The sequence below is a fragment of the Gymnodraco acuticeps genome, unplaced genomic scaffold (genome assembly GCF_902827175.1).
Source record: "Gymnodraco acuticeps unplaced genomic scaffold, fGymAcu1.1, whole genome shotgun sequence".
NCBI classification, from domain to species: Eukaryota; Metazoa; Chordata; class Actinopteri; order Perciformes; family Bathydraconidae; genus Gymnodraco; species Gymnodraco acuticeps.
In genome coordinates, this window is record NW_022990940.1 from 27,703 (window position 1) to 50,887 (window position 23,185).

General features: G+C 41.9%; 1 protein-coding gene and 1 long non-coding RNA gene across 2 annotated transcripts; both read right to left on the reverse strand.

Annotated features, from left to right (window-relative positions):
* Positions 1-1,136: 1,136 nt before the first annotated feature.
* On the reverse strand, positions 1,137-2,184 carry LOC117558432. The gene is made up of 2 exons (XR_004570833.1): positions 2,059-2,184; positions 1,137-1,839 (listed from the first exon to the last, which is right to left on the reverse strand). It is a non-coding gene; the product is annotated as an uncharacterized LOC117558432 (long non-coding RNA).
* A 6,833-nt stretch (positions 2,185-9,017) lies between these two features.
* Positions 9,018-12,097, reverse strand: LOC117558431 (protein piccolo-like). The gene is made up of 4 exons (XM_034234629.1): positions 11,669-12,097; positions 11,411-11,548; positions 11,209-11,327; positions 9,018-10,844 (listed from the first exon to the last, which is right to left on the reverse strand). Exons 1-4 carry the CDS (start codon positions 11,961-11,963, stop codon positions 9,672-9,674), a joined length of 1,725 nt encoding a protein of 574 aa, XP_034090520.1. The 5' UTR covers positions 11,964-12,097; the 3' UTR covers positions 9,018-9,671.
* Between the last annotated feature and the right edge of the window lie 11,088 nt (positions 12,098-23,185).

A 23,185-nucleotide genomic window follows, 5' to 3' on the forward strand; every position in this document is an offset into this window, starting at 1 on the left:
TTGCACACAACCGTGCTCTTATCGACGCTTCCATCCGTCCGTTTTTTAAAACAACATTTCCCACTGTTGTTCACTGTGGTTTGTTGTTGTCTGAAGTCATGAACGTTAGTTGGTGCTCCAGTATAATCGGTACGCCTGAAACTCATCCAGTGAGAAACGTTCCGCGGTGCAAAAATAAGTGCGATTAAAATGCGTTAATTTTAACGCGTTAATTTTTGTGTAATTAATTCATCTTAATTAACGCGTTAAAGTCCCGGCCCTAATAATAATGCTTTCCCTTATTTAGAAGACAACATCTCTTCACATCAAGGAAAGTCAATCAGACGGTAACGGGATGGTCAGTGTCCCAGCCTGACTTGGACCAGAGATGTCATTTCATGGTTAGATCCATAATTTGAAAGAAACAATACACAGGTGTTAAGGACACCCTGTATGATAAAAGGTTTTGCTTCTATCATTGTTGAAATTTCACTTGAATGGTTAAGGATCTCACCTGTGAAGTCATTTTTAGTTGTATAAAGGCTACTTTTATAATATAACATCTACATGTGTAGTTTGAACACTTATGACCTAGTGTTTGACCAAATATTTAGTAATGCTTACGCCAGTTTACAAAACCAAAAAGAGACAAATGCTGAAGGTTCAATGTTTTGCAGAACTGCCCAAAGTTGTAAATGCTCCATTTCAGAGTTGGTGTATGTAATGAGTGAAGCCAGCGTCCCTCACACAGCAGATGTTACTTATTTTAGGAAAGGACATGATGGAACTTTACCTTTGACTGAAATACGTTTTCAAAAAAACAACCATTTTAAAGCTTGTTCACACAAGGAAAGCTAGTGTGAACACAAAATGTTCCAATTCAAAACCTAAGAAATGGTTGAGCAATGATGCCACCATGTGGACACAAAGCCACACTATGACAACACTTCAAATGCTAAACATTAATTACATTTATAAATGTAGGAATTTAAAGTGTGCACTTTAAGTTTAAGCACAATTTTCCTGTTTAAATTAAATGTCATTTTCTCAATATGGACTGTTCACTCATTCACAAACCAAATGAGACTTCTTGAAGAGCCTGGAATAAAGAGTCTCTTGGGTACTTGAAGGTTAACAAAAGCACAAACTGGAAAGCGTCTGTTCAAAACTTTTATTACAACTGTTTAAGTAAGGTAGCGTGGAGGAGGAAAAGGAGGCAGCATTGGTATGGCAAGTGAACATGGGGATGAAAAGGAGGACGGGGTGCCGGAGTGGGCGGGTGATCTGGTTTCACAGTGGTAGTTGGAGTGGTTGTCGGCTGAGTGGCTGGATATTGGGGATAGGGAGGGATCATAGGGTAAAGATGATAGTAAGGCATAGATGGTGGAAGCTGCAATGAGGGATTTGTAGCCTTTGGTTTAGTTGTAGTTGGTGTTGTCGCCGCAGTAGGTTTTGGCTTTGTAGCTGGATATTTGGGAGGATAAAGAGGATTAAGGGAGGATACATCGGCATATATTGTGGAAACGGCATTTGAGCGTATTGAGTCATCTGAGTATTTGAGGCATCCGAGGGTTTTGAGGTATCTGAGGCAGTGCAGGAATTTTAGGAATTTGAGTCGCCTTTGCAGTTTTAGGCTTTGTGGTCGTTGCTGTTGTTGTCTCCGGCATCTTAGGGTATTCAGGCATCGGCTAATTATATAGGAATTGTAGTCACCTTTGCAGTTGTAGGCCGTGTGGTCGTTGTCTCGGACATCTTAGGGTTTTGAGGCATCTGAGGGCATTCAGGAATCTGAGGGTATTCAGGAATCTGAGGGTATTCAGGAATCTGAGGGTATTCAGGAATCTGAGGGTATTGAGGAATCTGAGGGTATTGAGGAATATGAGGGTATTGAGGAATATGAGGGTATTGAGGAATATGAGGGTATTGAGGAATATGAGGGTATTGAGGCATCTGAGGCAGTGCAGGAATTTTAGGAATTTGAGTCGCCTTTGCAGTTTTAGGCCGTGTGGTCGTTGCTGTTGTTTTCTCGGGCATCTTAGGGTATTGAGGAACCTGAGGGTATTGAGGGTATTGAGGAACCTGAGGGTATTGAGGAATCTGAGGGTATTGAGGAATCTGAGGGTATTGAGGAATCTGAGGGTATTGAGGAATCTGAGGGTATTGAGGAATCTGAGGGTATTGAGGAATCTGAGGGTATTGAGGAATCTGAGGGTATTGAGGAATCTGAGGGTATTCAGGAATCTGAGGGTATTCAGGAATCTGAGGGTATTCAGGAATCTGAGGGTATTCAGGAATCTGAGGGTATTGAGGAATCTGAGGGTATTCAGGAATCTGAGGGTATTGAGGAATCTGAGGGTATTGAGGAATCTGAGGGTATTGAGGCATCTGAGGGTATTGAAGAATCTGAGGCAGTGCAGGAATTTTAGGAATTTGAGTCGCCTTTGCAGTTTTAGGCCGTGTGGTCGTTGCTGTTGTTTTCTCGGGCATCTTAGGGTATTGAGGAACCTGAGGGTATTGAGGGTATTGAGGAATCTGAGGGTATTGAGGAACCTGCGGGTATTGAGGAATCTGAGGGTATTGAGGAAACTGATGGTATTCAGGAATCTGAGGGTATTCAGGAATCTGAGGGTATTCAGGAATCTGAGGCAGTGCAGGAATTTTAGGAATTTGAGTCGCCTTTGCAGTTATAGGCCGTGTGGTCGTTGCTGTCGTTTTCTCCGGCATCTTAGGGTTTTGAAGCATCTGAGGGTATTGAGGCATCTCAGGGTATTGAGGAATCTGAGGGTATTCAGGAATCTGAGGGTATTGAGGCATCTGAGGGTATTGAGGCATCTGAGGGTATTGAGGCATCTGAGGGTATTGAGGCATCTGAGGGTATTGAGGCATCTGAGGGTGTTGAGGAATCTGAGGGTGTTGAGGAATCTGAGGGTGTTGAGGAATCTGAGGGTGTTGAGGAATCTGAGGGTGTTGAGGAATCTGAGGGTATTCAGGAATCTGAGGGTATTCAGGAATCTGAGGGTATTCAGGAATCTGAGGGTGTTGAGGAATCTGAGGGTGTTGAGGAATCTGAGGGTGTTGAGGAATCTGAGGGTGTTGAGGCATCTGAGGGTGTTGAGGCATCTCAGGGTATTGAGGCATCTCAGGGTATTGAGGCATCTGAGGGTATTGAGGCATCTGAGGGTATTGAGGCATCTGAGGGTATTGAGGAATTTGAGATGCCTTTGCAGTTATAGGCCGTGTGGTCGTTGCTGTTGTTGTCTCCGGCATCTTAGGGTATTGAGGAATTTGAGATGCCTTTGCAGTTATAGGCCGTGTGGTCGTTGCTGTTGTTGTCTCCGGCATCTTAGGGTATTGAGGAATTTGAGATGCCTTTGCAGTTATAGGCCGTGTGGTCGCTGTTGTTGTCTCCGGCATCTTAGGGTATTGAGGAATTTGAGATGCCTTTGCAGTTATAGGCCGTGTGGTCGTTGCTGTTGTTGTCTCCGGCATCTTAGGGTATTGAGGAATTTGAGTCGCCTTTGCAGTTATAGGCCGTGTGGTCGTTGCTGTTGTTTTCTCGGGCATCTTAGGGTTTTGAGGCATCTGAGGGTATTGAGGAATCTGAGGGTATTGAGGAATTTGAGTCGCCTTTGCAGTTATAGGCCGTGTGGTTGTTGCTGTTGTTTTCTCGGGCATCTGAGGGTATTGAGGCATCCGAGGGTATTGAGGCATCCGAGGGTATTGAGACATCCGAGGTACAGGGGAATGGGGGGAATTCGTTTTGGAAGCAGGAGGTGCAGCAGGAGTTGCGGCAGGAGGTGCGGCAGGTTTGGAACACCAGAGAGAGACTGGAATTCCTTGCCAACGCATCGGGAGTACATAACTTCCACCCTTTGGGAGAAAAACATACAATTAGAAACAGCAAGGAATCACACAGACCTGTCAATTTTACAATCCGACTGTACAAGGCAAAAGATTAATCTCATGCTATATTTTCTAAATATGATGCAACATATTTGAATGTCGGTTCCCATCCAAAAAACATAGTTAATCACTACATCTGAAAGCAAGCAAAAAACAACTCGCATTTGAAAAGCTGAAAACACATTTTCGCTTGAGACCAATATGATGCAGATTAAACATTTGATTTGGCTCTCGTTACACCATTCATGACTATAACAATTCACAGTACTAGCCATCGTTTTTTTAAACTCACTTCCTCACTCTTTAAATCAGTTTCACATTACCTCTTGAACCATGTTGCAGCCATCATAGGGAACCAACATTTCAAGTGCATGCGAGTTCCTCTGCATGCTGTAGCCACAGGTAGACGGGACCTGTGACAGAGGCATTGGAGGTGCATTTCCTGTGGGGTAAAAAAGTTCAGTTTTATATCATTGGTAGAGATAAATCAAGTCTACATTTAGGATATTATGGCTATTGATTTACCTTGTTCTACCGCAAATTGTGATGCTCCTGGTTCCACCGCTCTGAACTTCAATTTGCCCGAACCACACTGCAGTGAGGGCGACATGCTCTTCCATGACGAGTCTTTGGGACTGGCGACTTGTGTTGGGCTCATCCAGCCTGAAGGCCAATATAATATATATATTTTTTTTTTTTCAATAGTTTGTATACTTTAAAGAGAAGCAAAACAATTCAAGCAAAATAACAAACCCTTCAATACGTAAATCAAAACATTTTTACCTGCAGAGTCTGCTTGATAATCACCCTCATCCTCCACATAAGCGTTTGGGGATGACTTCTTGGTCCCGCCTGTGACTTGAAAATCAAATCCTGACCCTTTTTCAAAAGCTCTCCCGAAAACAATTGTCCCCTCTTGGAACCCATTTGTTGTATCGGCATATTTTCTCCCTTCTCGTCTTTCTGTTTTCTTCAGACGATAACAGTCTATAGTTTGCGCAAAATAACACGTCAGAATAACAGCTGCAGCCAGGTAAACACCAGTGCCTTTTCTCTTGCGTATCATCCTGTTGCACATGACTGCTGGTAATGTGAGGAGATGAGATAACTTTCTTTGCCGCAACTATTTGAGCATCAGCAGGTGCTGTGACAACCAATACAGCTGTGATAGGTGCTCATAGGATTCCCATTCTGTAAAATGAAACTCACTGCGGGTGGAGAGCACTTGGCAATGAAGCATGAGACAGGGCTTTTAATACTGGCACATATTACCACCAGGCAGCCAATCAACAAGGCAGGTGCAGCGTCAGCTAATGCTTGCACCTGTGTTCAATTAGCTTGCAACAGGTGGGCCTCGTTAAGACTTGTCTAACGTCTACAAAGTAAGCCCTGTTTATTGATCTTGTAGATCGGGGGTGCCCAATACGTCGATCGCAAAGGTAGTGTGGGTAGATCGCATGGCATTGAAGCGCAAATACGGCGCACCTTTATGCACTTAAGAGGCGCTATTGGTGTAATCGCTCCAGTTTCTCCGCCGCTGTCAGGTTCCGGCGCTCGCAGTTCACTAGCACCGTTGGTTTCAAAGGCATACCAACTATTACAAATCCAATCCAATCCACTTTATTTGTATCGCACATATTAAAAAAATAGGGTTTACAAAAGTGCTTCACACCAAACATAACATTATAATAATATAACATTATAATAAAATATAATATTACAATAATAGATGAAAGGCACACATGAGAAAAGATAAAAGGATAAAAAGCACACATAAGAATTAATACACGGTACATAAAGGCTATGGACATAATAAAAGCATATAAATCGATAAAACATAGCTCAGACTGACTCAAAAGCGAGGGAAAAGAGGTGGGTCTTTAGGCGAGACTTCAAAGTTTGGAGGGTGGGCGACAATTTGACATGGGGGGGCAGGTCGATCCAGAGCCTGGGGGCTACCGCTGAGAAGGCTCGATATACAAACTGTTCAACCTACAGAGATGACAAAAAGTGTTCTTCCAAATACAAAAAGCCTCTGTATACGCTGTCTCGCAAACACCTTGGTTGGTTTTAGGGACTACCAGCAGCAGCTGAAGCAAAATTAAGTCACAAGAATGATAGAGACATAACAATACAGTATTTATTTGGGAATGGCTAATATACTTGTTGATGGCCAAACATTTCATAGAAGTAACACAACTCTGCTCACATTTCAGGGTTTTCTTTGACTTAGCCTACTTAAGAGGGAAAATATCTTTCAATATAAAATTATTTGTACGATAAGCTTCTTAACAATTACTATCATGTTTACACAACAGTAGACTAAATACAACTCATATGATGTAATTAGGACACTTATAAAATAGAAAAACATATTTTCTATATTGCTCCAATACTTTAAATGTAGATTAGAGGGTTGTGTTGATAAAACACAAGAACAGCCAAAGAGAATGGAAAGAAAACGTGGAAATATACCAAGAATGTGTACACATCCTCAATGGCTAACCTATTGTATTTAAAAGATGTTCTCACCTCAAGTATTCTTAATAGAAGACATTCCCCATTGTTATTTTCCCCAAATCTTTATTCACGAAGCTCTATACAAGTTGTATTCAAAAGTATACAAACAACTTTGCACAAGCTTGAGAATGCAAAGCCCATTAAGTCCTTTCAGAGTTCAAATAAAAATATCCCCCGATTCTTGGTTCTTCATAATTTTGTGTAATGTATCATACGGTTTGATTTCGATAAACCAATGAATGCAAGGGTAGAGTCTGACTATTTTGATTTGTTAATCTACATTGACCCACAATTATATGTATAACAATGCTTTCCCTTATTTAAAAGACAACATATTTATCTTCACATCAAGGAAAGTCAATCAGACGGTAACGGGATGGTCAGTGTCCCAGCCTGACTTGGACCAGAGATGTCGTTTCATGGTTAGATCCATAATTTGAAAGAAACAATACACAGGTGTTAAGGACACCCTGTATGATAAAAGGTTTTGCTTCTATCATTGTTGAAATTTAACTTGAATGGTTAAGGATCTCACCTGTGAAGTCATTTTTAGTTGTATGAAGGCTACTTTTATAATATAACATCTACAGTTGCAAGAAAAAGTATGTGAACCCTTTGGAACTACCTGGATTTCTGCATAAATTGGTCATAAAATGTGTTCTGATCTTCATCTAAGTCACAACAATAGACAAACACAGTCTGCTTAAGCTAAAACCACACAAACAATATGTTTTCATGTTTTTATTGAACACACCATGTAAACATTCACAGTGCAGGGTGGAAAACGTATGTGAACCCTTGGATTTAATAACTGGTTGACCCTCCTTTGGCAGCAATAACCTCAACCAAACGTTTCCTATAGTTGCATATCAGACCTGCACAATGGTCAGGAGGAATTTTGGACCATTCCTCTTTACAAAACTATTTCAGTTCAGCAATATTCTTGGGATGTCTGGTGTGAATCGCTCTCTTGAGGTCATGCCACAGCATCTCAATTGGGTTGAGGTCAGGACTCTGACTGGTCCACTCCAGAAGGCGTATTTTCTTCTGTTGAAGCCATTCTGTTGTTGATTTACTTCTGTGCTTTGGGTCGTTGTCCTGTTGCATCACCCATCTTCTGTTGAGCTTCAATTGGTGGACAGATGGCCTTAAGTTCTCCAGCAAAATGTCTTGATAAACTTGAGAATTCATTTTTCCGTCGATGATGGCAATCTGTCCAGGCCCTGAGGCAGCAAAGCAGCCCCAAACCATGATGCTCCCTCCACCATACTTCACAGTTGGGATGAGGTTTTGATGTTGGTGTGCTGTGCCTTTTTTTCTCCACACATAACGTTGTGTGTTCCTTCCAAACAACTCAACTTTGGTTTCATCTGTCCACAGAATATTTTGCCAGTAGTGCTGTGGAACATCCAGGTGCTCTTTTGCAAACTTCAAACGTGGACAGCCGTGGCTTCCTCAGACCAATTTATGCAGAAATCCAGGTAATTCCAAAGGGTTCACATACTTTTTCTTGCAACTGTAGGCCTACATGTGTAGTTTGAACACTTATGACCTAGTGTTTGACCAAATATTTAGTATTGCTTACTCCAGTTTACAAAACCAAAAAGAGACAAATGCTTAAGGTTCAATGTTTTTGCAGAACTGCCCAAAGTTGTAAATGCTCCATTTCAGAGTTGGTGTATGTAATGAGTGAAGCCAGCGTCCCTCACACAGCAGATGTTACTTATTTTAGGAAAGGACATGATGGAACTTTACCTTTGACTGAAATACGTTTTCAAAAAAAACAACCATTTTAAAGCTTGTTCACACAAGGAAAGCTAGTGTGAACACAAAATGTTCCAATTCAAAACCTAAGAAATGGTTGAGCAATGATGCCACCATGTGGACACAAAGCCACACTATGACAACACTTCAAATGCTAAACATGAATTACATTTATAAATGTAGGAATTTAAAGTGTGCACTTTAAGTTTAAGCACAATTTTCCTGTTTAAATTAAATGTCATTTTCTCAATATGGACTGTTCACTCATTCACAAACCAAATGAGACTTCTTGAAGAGCCTGGAATAAAGAGTCTCTTGGGTACTTGAAGGTTAACAAAAGCACAAACTGGAAAGCGTCTCTGTTCAAAACTTTTATTACAACTGTTTAAGTAAGGTAGCGTGGAGGAGGAAAAGGAGGCAGCATTGGTATGGCAAGTGAACATGGGGATGAAAAGGAGGACGGGGTGCCGGAGTGGGCGGGTGATCTGGTTTCACAGTGGTAGTTGGAGTGGTTGTCGGCTGAGTGGCTGGATATTGGGGATAGGGAGGGATCATATGGGTAAAGATGATAGTAAGGCATAGATGGTGGAAGCTGCAATGAGGGATTTGTAGCCTTTGGTTTAGTTGTAGTTGGTGTTGTCGCCGCAGTAGGTTTTGGCTTTGTAGCTGGATATTTGGGAGGATAAAGAGGATTAAGGGAGGATACATCGGCATATATTGTGGAAACGGCATCTGAGCGTATTGAGTCATCTGAGTATTTGAGGCATCCGAGGCAGTGCAGGAATTTTAGGAATTTGAGTCGCCTTTGCAGTTTTAGGCTTTGTGGTCGTTGCTGTTGTTGTCTCCGGCATCTTAGGGTATTCAGGCATCGGATAATTATATAGGAATTGTAGTCACCTTTGCAGTTGTAGGCCGTGTGGTCGTTGTCTCGGACATCTTAGGGTTTTGAGGCATCTGAGGGCATTCAGGAATCTGAGGGCATTCAGTAATCTGAGGGCATTCAGTAATCTGAGGGTATTCAGTAATCTGAGGGTATTGAGGAATCTGAGGGTATTGAGGAATCTGAGGGTATTGAGGAATCTGAGGGTATTGAGGAATCTGAGGGTATTGAGGAATCTGAGGGTATTGAGGAATCTGAGGGTATTCAGGAATCTGAGGGTATTCAGGAATCTGAGGGTATTCAGGAATCTGAGGGTATTCAGGAATCTGAGGCAGTGCAGGAATTTTAGGAATTTGAGTCGCCTTTGCAGTTATAGGCCGTGTGGTCGTTGCTGTTGTTTTCTCGGGCATCTGAGGGTATTGAGGCATCTGAGGGTATTGAGGCATCTGAGGGTATTCAGGAATCTGAGGGTATTCAGGAATCTGAGGGTATTCAGGAATCTGAGGGTATTCAGGAATCTGAGGGTATTCAGGAATCTGAGGGTGTTGAGGAATCTGAGGGTATTCAAGAATCTGAGGGTATTGAGGAATCTGAGGGTATTGAGGAATTTGAGTTGCCTTTGCAGTTATAGGCCGTGTGGTCGTTGCTGTTGTTGTCTCCGGCATCTTAGGGTTTTGAGGCATCTGAGGGTTTTGAGGCATCTGAGGGTATTGAGGAATCTGAGGGTATTGAGGAATCTGAGGGTATTGAGGAATCTGAGGGTATTCAGGAATCTGAGGGTATTCAGGAATCTGAGGCAGTGCAGGAATTTAGGAATTTGAGTCGCCTTTGCAGTTATAGGCTGTGTGGTCGTTGCTGTTGTTTTCTCGGGCATCTTAGGGTTTTGAGGCATCTGAGGGTATTGAGGAATCTGAGGGTATTGAGGAATCTGAGGGTATTGAGGAATCTGAGAGTATTGAGGAATCTGAGGGTATTGAGGAATTTGAGGGTATTGAGGAATCTGAGGAATCTGAGGGTATCCAGGAATCTGAGGGTATTCAGGAATATGAAGGTATTCAGGAATATGAAGGTATTCAGGAATCTGAAGGTATTCAGGAATCTGACGGTATTCAGGAATCTGAGGCAGTGCAGGAATTTTAGGAATTTGAGTCGCCTTTGCAGTTATAGGCCGTGTGGTCGTTGCTGTTGTTTTCTCGGGCATCTTAGGGTTTTGAGGAATCTGAGGGTATTCAGGAATTTGAGTCGCCTTTGCAGTTATAGGCCGTGTGGTCGTTGCTGTTGTTTTCTCGGGCATCTGAGGGTATTGAGGCATCTGAGGGTATTGAGGAATCTGAGGGTATTGAGGAATTTGAGTTGCCTTTGCAGTTATAGGCCGTGTGGTCGTTGTTGTCTCCGGCATCTTAGGATATTGAGGAATTTGAGTTGCCTTTGCAGTTATAGGCCGTGTGGTCGTTGCTGTTGTTGTCTCCGGCATCTGAGGGTATTGAGGAATCTGAGGGTATTGAGGAATCTGAGGGTATTGAGGAATCTGAGGGTATTCAGGAATTTGAGTCGCCTTTGCAGTTATAGGCCGTGTGGTTGTTGCTGTTGTTTTCTCGGGCATCTGAGGGTATTGAGGCATCCGAGGGTATTGAGGCATCCGAGGGTATTGAGGCATCCGAGGTACAGGGGAATGGGGGGAATTCGTTTTGGAAGCAGGAGTTGCAGCAGGAGTTGCAGCAGGAGTTGCGGCAGGTTTGGAACACCAGAGAGAGACTGGAATTCCTTGCCAACGCATCGGGAGTACATAACTTACACCCTTTGGGAGAAAAACATACAATTAGAAACAGCAAGGAATCACACAGACCTGTCAATGTTACAATCCGACTGTACAAGGCAAAAGATTAATCTCATGCTATATTTTCTAAATAGATCATCATGATGCAACATTTTTGAATGTCGGTCCCCATCCAAAAAACATAGTTAATCAGTACATTTGAAAACAAGCAAAAAACAACTCGCATTTAAAAAGCTGAAAACACATTTTCGCTTGAGACCAATATGATGCAGATTAAACATTTGATTTGGCTCTCGTTACACCATTCATGACTATAACAATTCACAGCACTAGCCATCGTTTTTTTAAACTCACTTCCTCACTCTTTAAATCAGTTTCACATTACCTCTTGAACCATGTTGCAGCCATCATAGGGAACCAACATTTCAAGTGCATGCGAGTTCCTCTGCATGCTGTAGCCACAGGTAGACGGGACCTGTGACAGAGGCATTGGAGGTGCATTTCCTGTGGGGTAAAAAAGTTCAGTTTTATATCATTGGTAGAGATAAATCAAGTCTACATTTAGGATATTATGGCTATTGATTTACCTTGTTCTACCGCAAATTGTGTTGCTCCTGGTTCCACCGCTCTGAACTTCAACTTGCCCGAACCACACTGCAGTGAGGGCGACATGCTCTTCCATGACGAGTCTTTGGGACTGGCGACTTGTGTTGGGCTCATCCAGCCTGAAGGCCAATATAATATATATATATTTTTTTTTCAATAGTTTGTATACTTTAAAGAGAAGCAAAACAATTCAAGCAAAAATAACAAACCCTTCAATACATAAATCAAAACATTTTTACCTGCAGAGTCTTGTTGATAATCACCCTCATCCTCCACATAAGCGTTTGAGGATGACTTCTTGGTCCCGCCTGTGACTTGAAAATCAAGTCCTGACCCTTTTTCAAAAGCTCTCCCGAAAACAATTGTCCCCTCTTGGAACCCATTTGTTGTATCGGCATCTTTTCTCCCTTCTCGTCTTTCTGTTTTCTTCAGACGATAACAGTCTATAGTTTGCGCAAAATAACACGTCAGAATAATAGCTGCAGCCAGGTAAACACCAGTGCCTTTTCTCTTGCGTATCATCCTGTTGCACATGACTGCTGGTAATGTGAGGAGATGAGATAACTTTCTTTGCCACAACTATTTGAGCATCAGCAGGTGCTGTGACAACCAATACAGCTGTGATAGGTGCTCATAGGATTCCCATTCTGTAAAATAAAACTCACTGCGGGTGGAGAGCACTTGGCAATGAAGCATGAGACAGGGCTTTTAATACTGACACATATTACCACCAGGCAGCCAATCAACAAGGCAGGTGCAGCCTCAGCTAATGGTTGCACCTGTGTTCAATTAGCTTGCAACAGGTGGGCCTTGTTAAGACTTGTCTAATGTATACAAAGTAAGCCCTGTATATTGATCATGTAGATCGGGTTAACCCGGTCTCACCAGAATGCGTGACTCCACCACGACTCCTTAACACTGCAGTGCGTGGTGGAGTCACGAATTCTGCTACATTTACGTGTCTGCGCCACGCAAACAACGCCAATGTAAATTGAATGAGGCTTCTTTGTCTTGGCGCACACACACATTTCTACAACGTCTAGCAGTGAGCTTTTATGCTAAAACGTTTTTAAAATCCACTTTATAGCTTGTAGTAACTCACGGAAGGCTTCTTTTATTTTATTTGTATTCATAATAATGTTTAATTTTCGTCAGAATGATATTATGGTGCATTAGTTACACATTTTTGTTTTCAAAAAACAATGCATTGTGTGTAATACTGTGATTTTTATTAAATTAGTTAGTTTTTAAGGAAGGCCAGAGCTGCAGCTGTGTCAAATAGATTGTTCCCTTTAGTTAACATTATTTAAAAGATAATTATATTCCTATTTGAACATCTCCCCTTTATTGTTTTACGGACGCAAAGAGCAATGTGAGCGTCCATTCCATAGTCTCATAAAAAAACGTGTAATAACTACGTTGGTCCACAACGTAGGACGTAGTATTTCTACAAAAACGCCTCGGAATTGTAAGATCCCTACGTTTTTTTTCACCATTCATTCCAATGGCTGGCGTCTATGTCACGTGATCTTCACATTTCTCCCTGCAGAAAAAAAAAACATGGCCGAACTTCGTTTTATTCTCGGTGTAAAATGCCTATTTTAAAGTTAGTTTGGCCATTAAAATGCGTTTTGATGTCATTTGATGCGAGAAATATGAGTTGTTATTTCAGATTATGTGTGCAGTTGATGCACATGATCTTTAGTTTGCTAGTTATTACACAGATTACTTCAGGAAATTGTGTCGATACAACGTTTTCATTGTTACCAAGGTGGTTGCTAGGGACGCTGCTATCGATATTATTTATGTTATGTTGTGTAACAGTTTAATGGTGTAATCTTTATTGCTACCCCCTTCCCCTGTCAATGTATAGTGTTGGTCCACAACGCAAACGTATTAGTTTAACAAAATGTGTGTATACCTCCAGCAATGTTAACTATGTTGAAGCACTTATTTTAACTGATATTATACATATGTATTATACTCTTATATAAGATGTATGTAGATAGTATAAGAAATGTGCAGAATACGACAGTTTAATGGTGGAGGTACACACATATTGATAGATGTCTTGTAATGCACTGTTGAGGAACCTGCGACCAAAGTTTTTAATCTCCGGCCTTGTCAGGTATTGAACATTCAATAAATAAAGAACATAGAATTATTAAATATAAAACACAGAATTTGTGTGATTATACTAAATGATTTACAAATAAACACCACTGCATATTTACAACTGTTACACATGCTGATGTAACGCAAATGTTTCCAACTTGGGATCAATAAAGTATATCTTATCTTAAGATGATCGATGGCTACTGCCATATTTGCAAAATGTGCCTCTGAACCTTGACAAGTGCATGTTTCAGGCTTATCAATGAACAACAGGAGGGGTCACAGACATAAGACCAGCTGTTAAATAAAGCTCTTCTGACCTTAGCTGGCATATGGGTATATATTAATGCTGCCCATTATGGGCACAAGCAATTTTCACCCATTTATTAATTATATGTTTTACATTTGAGTGTTTCCTATCCCCTAAACCTCCAGGGATGTACACAGTTTAATACTGGCCACTTCTTATTATGGGAAATACGAAAACGTCTTTTAAAACTACAACTCCCAGTAGAGACGTGCCATTGAACATGTTGCGAACGGTTGCGAAACACAATAGCCAGCATGTGTAGTTCTGGGGACGGGGTGGACCCGTTCAAATCCAGTTTTGGACAGTCTGCCGTGGTTCCATCCCATTTCAAGTGCTGTTCGACGCTCGGCACACTCTCCAATCACAGAGCTTGAGGACTATCACGGGGTTTGACAAGCGAAGCGGAGAGAATACTTACTTCCAGGTGTAATATTCTGTAAAGCAAATGAGCTGCTCCGACCCTCGGTCCTGACGGACTCCAACTTGTGTTTATTAATCAAACAAATAAATAAACACAAGGATAATTATGTGTTATTGTTGAGTAAATGGAGAATTGCACAGGGGGAAATAACGTATCTATGCCACAATTTTAGATGCGGATTTTGTTAAACTAATACGTTTGCGCTGTGGACCAACACTATACATTGACAGGAAAGGGGGTAGCAATAAAGATAACACCATTAAACAGTTACACAACATAACAGAAATAATATCGATAGCAGCATCCCTAGCAACCACCTTGGTGACAATGAAAACGTTGTATAGACAGTGGCGACTGGTCATTAGGGGCAGGTGGGGCACAGCCCCACCTAGTGTCAGCAGAAAGTATTAAAAGTAATGATTACAAAAAAATGCAAAAGATAAATTAAAAAATATATAAAATATATTTTAAGATCATGTTTAATCATCTGATTCGTCTGTACATTGCTGTTTTAGTCTGTGTTCTTCTAATTAGTGTCTACAGTGTGTGCCTATTGAGCTGTTTTGAGCCATGTGGGACAAAACCCGATCCTGCCCCTCCCTCTCCCTGTTTAAGTCAATGGTGACTGTAAAAACTACACTGCGCATGCTCAGAGTATTGTCCTATTTAATGTGTGTGGCAACAAAATAATGACCATAGGGGCATAGTGCTGCCATCCCCACCATACGTCATCTCACATCATTCAGAGCTGATTGGCTGTAAGTACGTGTGCCGCGAAAAGTGTGATGTGTGAAGAGGAGGAGAGAGAGCTGCAGTGAGGCGTCCTAAAACCCGGAAGTATGCTGCGCATGGCTTCCCTCGACAAAAAAGCAATGATATTTCTCCATAGGATTTTAGAAAATAGCTCCAAATAAGATCTGTGGGAAACAAACCTGTTAGATAAATGCACGTTTTGTTCAGCCAGATAATATCCACATGTCTACCCTACTTTTATAATTTTCGAATCATAAATCTATTGATTAGATCAGATTTATGATAGACTTTTGAAACTACAAGAACATAAGGAGGACTTTTACAAAAAAGTAATAGAGATTTTTGTCCAGAAGGATATGCAAATGGACTTCATCTTCATGTCAAGGTAAGACTGCAATTTGATTGAAAATGGGATCTTACTAAGAGAGAACAATTCAATATTTAAATGATACAATTATATTTTTTGGGTATCCTTTTGTTGAACTGTCTGTTTAAAATTAATTGAAGCATCAGACAAAAAAAGCTTTTGAAAATAATATGATATTTTGATTTAGGTCAAAATATAATATTTGTAAACCTGAAGAGTCAGAGCCTCACCAGCCATGAACCTCAGAAGCTTATATATAGACATCTACGTTTTTTGTGCCCCACCACTTTTGTACATATAAAAACGCCACTGTGTATAGACACAATTTCCTGAAGTAATCTTCGTAATAACTAGCAAACTAAAGATCATGTACATCAACTGCACACATAATCTGAAATAACAACTCATATTTCTCGCATCAAATGACATCAAAACGCATTTTAATGGCCAAACTAACTTGAAAATAGGCATTTTACACCGAGAATAAAACGAAGTTCGGCCATGTTTTTTTTTTCTGCAGGGAGAAATGTGAAGATCACGTGACATAGACGCCAGCCATTGGAATGAATGGTGAAAAAAAACGTAGGGATCTTACAATTTCAGAGGCGTTTTTGTAGAAATACTACGTCCTACGTTGTGGACCAACGTAGTTAGTACACGTTTTTTTGTGAGACTGGGTTGTCCATTCCCATTGGATAACGGAAGGTTTTACACCCGGAAGTAAGTATTCTCTTTACTGTTGATTGATTTTACAGTGGTATCTGCACTACTGAAAAACACCTTGTTGATTACACAACATTGATTGGTTTAAATTGTGTGCAATGCATTTTGTATTTTCCCTCTTCGATTCCGAGAAAAAAATATTTGTTCAGAGTTTACGATGGCTGAAGACACTACACTACCCAGAATCCTCAGCTATCGTTTGGGACTACACCATCGAGGCTTCTCAATACTCAAATTTCCCCTCCTCCACTCCTCCGTCCTCCGGTAGTGACCCGGAAATGAATTTCAGCGCGCCATTTTGAAGGACATCTCATTTCTCTAAATGCACACCGAGGACCGAGGATCGAGCGTCGAGGAGGCTCTCTGGAGGAGCTCTAACCGAGGATACACTGATGGTTCCTCCACCGCTCCTCCACGGATGCATTTCCGGGAACGGTGGAGGCGTGACGCACGGCCGGACTTATCTCAGCCAATAACAGCTCTGCATGCATCCCCTGGATATAATTTTAGAAACTGCTTTCATCGCGTCGCGATGTTTCCAGAGAGAACAGCTGTAAGGTCCGTGCAGAAAGCAGAGCAGTGTGTATAATATATATCACTCAGTATAACAGGCCTACTCTCTTTATTTGCTTTAGTTTAGTAGATATCTACAAACAAAGAGTCGATATTTTTCTAAGACCATTTAGTGCTTCACATAATAAAATACACAACGGCTTATGCTTTAGGAGCTGTAGGTGTGTGTGGTACAGTGTGTAGGTGTGTGTGTGGTACAGTGTGTAGGTGTGTGTGTGGTACAGTGTGTAGGTGTGTGTGTTGTACAGTGTGTAAATGCGGCGGACAGACGGGTCTCAGTTGGTTTGGTGTCCTCTGCTTACTTTTAATAGGCCTACTTGTAAATACAACTTTTGGCCCGTAATTTCAATTCCCCATTTCAGCGACCAGAGAGAGGGGGGGATATATCCAGTCTCTGATTGTGTTACGTTATTATGAGAGTGCTCTCATACTTTAAATTGTATATATTTATATAAATATGTGTGTGTGTGTGTGTGTGTGTCCGCATCTGTAGCCTGTTATTGTCTCATTATACCGCACTCTCAATGAATTCAAAGTAAATATGTGGGGGAACAATGTTCAGCTGATCTAACAGAGATACAGCGCTATGACAAAACACTCGACAGCTGATGCAGCTGTTGCCACGTAATAATGAACGGACGTCTCTTTAATATGACCGCTCAGAGGAGAGGAGTTCTCATTTCTTTAAACGTCTGCTGCTTCCCCTCCTCGGTCCTCCGCTCGCATCTCCTGTGGGCGGATCTAAGTCTCGAGGAGGGGAACCGAGGAGGGGAGTCGAGGAGGGGAAATTTGAGTATTGAGAAGCCTCTCATGTACTTTACTTGACAAACCCCGTGATTTGTCCTCAAGCTCTGTGATTGGATGTTGGAGTGGCAGTGCACCAAGGTTACGCCGAGCGTCAAACAGCATTTTGAAATGGAATGAAACCCATCGACAGCACACTATTCAAAACAGGAATCGAATGTGTCCTACTCCCCCCACCCCCTCCCCCCTTAGGTCACAGGCTCCTCCAACAGTGCAACACAATAAAACAGATAAACAGAAAAAATAGTGCAAGTCAATACAAAAAGAAAAATAGTAAAAAGTTAAATAGTGCAATAAGAGTCTATACAAGTGATTGTAATATGATATATTAGATAAATGATTTCTAAGTAGCAGCCAGATGAATGTTATGGATGTTGTTTCAAAGTTCAGGTGTTTAATAAGCCTCATCCCAATACCCCTCCTCGACTCTTCTCTTCCCCTCCTCCGGGACTTGACCCGGAAATCGATCAAGACACGCCATTTTGCGTATAAAAGCCCCGCCCCCACCTTCACAGCTGGTCGATTTCAACAGAGGAAAACCGACAACTGGAAGATGAGTGGAAAAGCGTCACATAAATGTATAAGTGCTCACACCTCCGTGGGAATTATTATGTGCAATTCATTTCTAAAGGCTTTCACATTACTATAATTATATTTTTATTTAAATGTAGGCTACATTTTACACCAAAACGGAACACAAAAGCAGGACCAACCATCATTGAATTCCTTGACTAACAAGAGAAAGATTCATTCATTTAAATAAATATTTAACAAGAAATGGGCCGGTTCTAAGGGGTTATTCGCCCAATGAGAGGGGATACAGCTGTGCACATGTCATCATTAACAGACGTCGTTTAAGAGTGACGTTTGAGTGAACGAGGACATCCCAATTCATACCTGAGGACTCCTCTGTCCTCGCGTCACCTCCTCGTGTCCCTCGCTCGCATTTTACGGAGGCGGAGCTAAAATGCAAGGAAGGGACGCGAGTGAGGGAAAGGAGGAGTCGAGGAGGGGTATTGGGATGAGGCTATGGGGCTTTTGGCAAAGCTTAAAAGGAAAACTCGAGAGAGATGAGTTATTGTTATTACAACGTGACTTCACTATTATTTAACAACTCTTTTTATTGGGTTCTTTTATTTGGGGTTATGGTAGTGACAGACAGCTATCATACTGAATAAATATTTACTGTGAATGTATGCAAAAATATATGGCATATAGCTGTCTAACAGAACTAATTTAATAAAAATCACAGTATTACACACAATGCACAGTTTTTTGAGAACAAAAATTCGTAACTAATGCACCATAATACTGTAGCGATCCTGATAGGCTACTCAGGGTGTCACTTAGGCATCCCCCGTCTCTCTGCCAATCATAGAGCTGCACCGTGATGGTGGCTGAGGTGCGGGCCTGTGGTTGGTGGAGCGGACGGGGGAGGGCGGGTAGTTGTGACGTAGACAGTGCTATATCTTGTGGTTGGTTTAGGAAATAAGTTAGTGTGCGGTAGAACCCACGAAGTATACTTCACCTGTTATCATATGTCTTCAATTACTAGTTATTAAAGCCTAATAACTACAAGCCTGTTTCCGACTCACCTTGTGAACGCTACAATACATTCTGACGAAAAATACAAATTATTATGAATACAAATAAAATAAAAGCCTCCCGTGAGTTACTACAAGCTATGTAGATTTTAAAAACGTTTTATATAATAAAAGCTCACTGCTGGACGTTGTAGAAATGCGTGAGTGCACCACGACAAAGGAGCCTCATTTCACTTTACATTACCGCAGTACTTTTCCCACAAAGGTTCATGAGAACTTAGTTCATGAGAACTCTTTAGTTCGCATGAACCTTTGTGGGAAAAGTACCGCGGTGTGAATGCGCCTATTGGCGTTGTTTGCGTGGTGCAGACACGTAAATGTAGCAAAGTTCGTGACTCCACCACGCAATGCGGTGTTAAGGAGTCGTGGAGTCACGCATTCTGGTGAGACCAGGTTGACTGGAGACATGTACAAAATATATGTCATAGGCTATGTATTATTGCTACACAAACATTATATTGCCGTTGTAGTGTCGCCAACTCCATTTATAATACACAAAAAGACTGCAAAATGCGTCTATGATTATTTTTAGTATTTTCGATCATTCCAATCCAGTCGAGAGATCTCTCTCTCTGCCCCGCCTGCTTGGGAGGGGGCGGGGCAGTTACACACACGCAGCTGATACATGCAACACACACGGAGGAGATGGCCGAGAGAACGCGCTCCAAGGTGTGGTTACACTTGACCCGTCTCGATATGCAAAGTCTATTAAGTCCTTTCAGAGTTCAAATAAAAATATCCCCCGATTCTTGGTTCTTCATAATTTTGTGTAATGGCCTATCATACGGTTTGATTTCGATAACAAACCAATGAATGCAAGGGAAGAGTCTGACTATTTTGATTTGTTAATCTACATTGACCCACAATAATTAGATGTATAACAATGCTTTCCCTTATTTAGAAGACAAATATTTATCTTCACATCAAGGAAAGTCAATCAGACGGTAACGGGATGGTGAACAGCGGAGACCGAGGAATAAACGGAGACTTCGAGATTCCCCCGGGGACGCCTCGGCAGACAGACACGCATGAGGCAGTGACGAGAGGAAGAGAACCGAGATCCGAGGGAACAAATATCCGCCATGTTGTTAGCCACCCTGCTAGCATATCAACGGCTAAAGCTACAACGGAGCCTCCCTCCCCCCACCACCACCCCACCTCTCCAAACACCACGGCAAGCCGGTTGCTGTAACGGACAAAGACAAATATCTGCAAGCTGACGACATTGTGCATTTAAGCAACAAAAATGGACTACATATTTTTCATCTGAACACTAACAGCCTGAGACACAAACTGGCTGAACTCAGGCAGCTATTCATGAACGGTAAGGCAAGCATATTATGCTTTTCTGAGACCAAATTGGACAATTCCATTACAGATTCAGAGATTGAAATTGAAGATTATCTTGTAGTGAGAAGGGACAGGAACGTGAATGGAGGTGGTGTCTGCATGTACATACATAAAGACACCAATTTTAAAAACCGTACTGACCTGCATCATGAAAATATTGAATCTGTGTGGGTTGAAATTCTTTTTGACAATGCTAAATCTGTAATAGTCGGGACAATCTATAGACCACCGGAACAGAGTGACTTTTATGATACATTAGATGGGTGTTTGGCTGATGTGGGGGATGTAGAGACAATTATTATTGGAGACTGGAACACGGATATGCAACGTAAAGACACGTCCGTCTTCAAGTCCTTCAGTAGGATTTGTGATCTGCACGGCTTCAGCCAGCTAATCACCCAACCCACCCGGGTATGTGAAACAACACAAACTACCATTGATCTCATTCTGACCTCTGACAAGTCCAGGATCTCCAGTAAAGGGGTTATAGCATGCGGTTTAAGTGATCATTATATGATATTCTGTACCCGCAAAAAGCTAAAACAAAGGGCCGGCTGTCACAAAACAGTCATATCTAGAGACCTCAAAAACTACTCTAGCGAGGCCTTTAACCTAGAACTGGAGAGCCTGGACTGGTCAGATGAGCTCAGTGGTACACAAGTTGAAGAAACATGGCTTGGTTTCAAAAACAAATTCTCTGCAATACTCAATGATTTGGCCCCCCTAAGAACAACCAGGGTAAAAAATCGCGCTGAGCCGTGGATGCACTCCGGCATACTGACCGCCATGAAAACCAGAGACAAAAAATGCTCTGAGTTTCATAAAAGTCAGTCAATGCTTTCCAAAAGCACGAGCAGTGAACTCCAGGCCCACGTGACTGAACTAAAAATTGAAAGAAACAGACTAAGAAATGACGTAAGCTCCATGATCAAAACTGCCAAAAAGAATTTCATCAATGTCAAAACTGAGGAAAACAAAAATAAACCCCGTGAACTTTGGAAATTACTCAATAACCAGCTTGGCTGCAGTAAAAAACTCAAAACGAGATTTTCTAACTTAAACATAAAGACAGATAACAGGCTCATCACAGACAAACTGGATGTGGCCAAGTACTTGACATTTTTTTTCACAAACATAGCCACAACTCTTGTAAATAAATTACCCTCCCACTCAGGGCTTTTTGGAGTAGATCACATCATGACCTACTACAAAAACCTAGGGGTACGCAAAGATGATTTCAGTCTAGCAAGGGTAACAACAGCAGAGGTACTCATTAAACTGAGCGCCCTCCAACCTAACAAGGCCACTGGCCACGACAATATCCCCTCCAAATTCCTCAGAGACACAGCAACCGCCATCTCACCAGTCATAGCTCACATAATTAACCTCTCCATAAAACAGGGAAAAGTACCCAAAGACTTCAAAATTGCAAGAGTAACCCCCCTGCACAAAAAGGGCAGCAAATTGGACCCAGGCAACTACCGCCCTGTTTCTATACTTACCTCCATCTCGAAAGTCATGGAAAAAATAGTATATGAACAGGTCGAAAAGTACCTCGCGGAAAAGAAACTAATCTATGAATTTCAATCTGGCTTTAGAACATCCCACTCCACTGACACATGCCTTCTTTATTTGAGCGACCACATCAAACAAGAGGTGGACGAGGGCAAGTACTGCGGCATGGTGATGCTGGACCTACAAAAGGCTTTCGACACTGTCAATCACCCCATTCTGATTGACAAGCTAAAAGCAATTGGTTTTGATAAACTATCGGTGAGCTGGATGCAATCTTACCTGGAGGGGAGACAACAGATGGTGGAGGTAAACGGTACTCTGTCCCCCCCCCCTCCCAGTGAGCTGTGGTGTTCCACAAGGAAGCATATTAGGTCCGTTACTGTTCCTAATTTATGTAAATGACATGTCATCAGCATGTGACTGCAACTTGTTCCTGTTCGCGGACGACTCAGCCCTGCTGGTCTCTTACAGGAACAGGTTGCAGGTTGAAAAAACCCTCAGCTCCGAGCTCGGCAGAATCTGCACGTGGCTCGCCGATAATAAATTATCATTACACCTGGATAAAACAGAGTCCATTCTCTTCGGTTCGAAACATAATCTCAGCAAATCCGACGACTTCTCAGTTGCAGTGGGCGACATTATTGTCACAAGTAAGAAGGAAATTACATACCTAGGATCTATTCTTGAGGCAAACCACTCCTGTGACAAAATGGCATCCAATGTAATAAAAAAAGTCAATCAAAGAACTAGATTCCTATACCGGATCTCCTCTCTGGTAAACAAAAACACCCTGAAAACTCTGTCAGGAGCACTCATTCAAGGGTACTATGACTATGCTTGCACGTCATGGTACCATAGCACCTCTAAGGCGCTAAAAATAAAACATCGCAAAATAAACTGGTCAGACTACTGCTTGACCTTTCATCTAGAACCCACCTCACCTCTGCCCACTTTGACAACCTAGGATGGCTTAGAGTAGACGACAGAGTACAGCTACTTGCAATGGGACTGGTCTACAAGATCCACTACACCTCTATGGTACCCATGTACATGTCAAAATTCTTCCCAAAGGTCAAGGAATACCATGATCATAACACCAGAGGGAGCTCCACAAATCATGTGAAACCCAGATTTGGCACAAAAAAGGGGGAATACACGTTTCGCAATTATGCCACATCAAGGTGGAACGCTCTTCCCACAACTGTAAAGGAAAGTAAAACT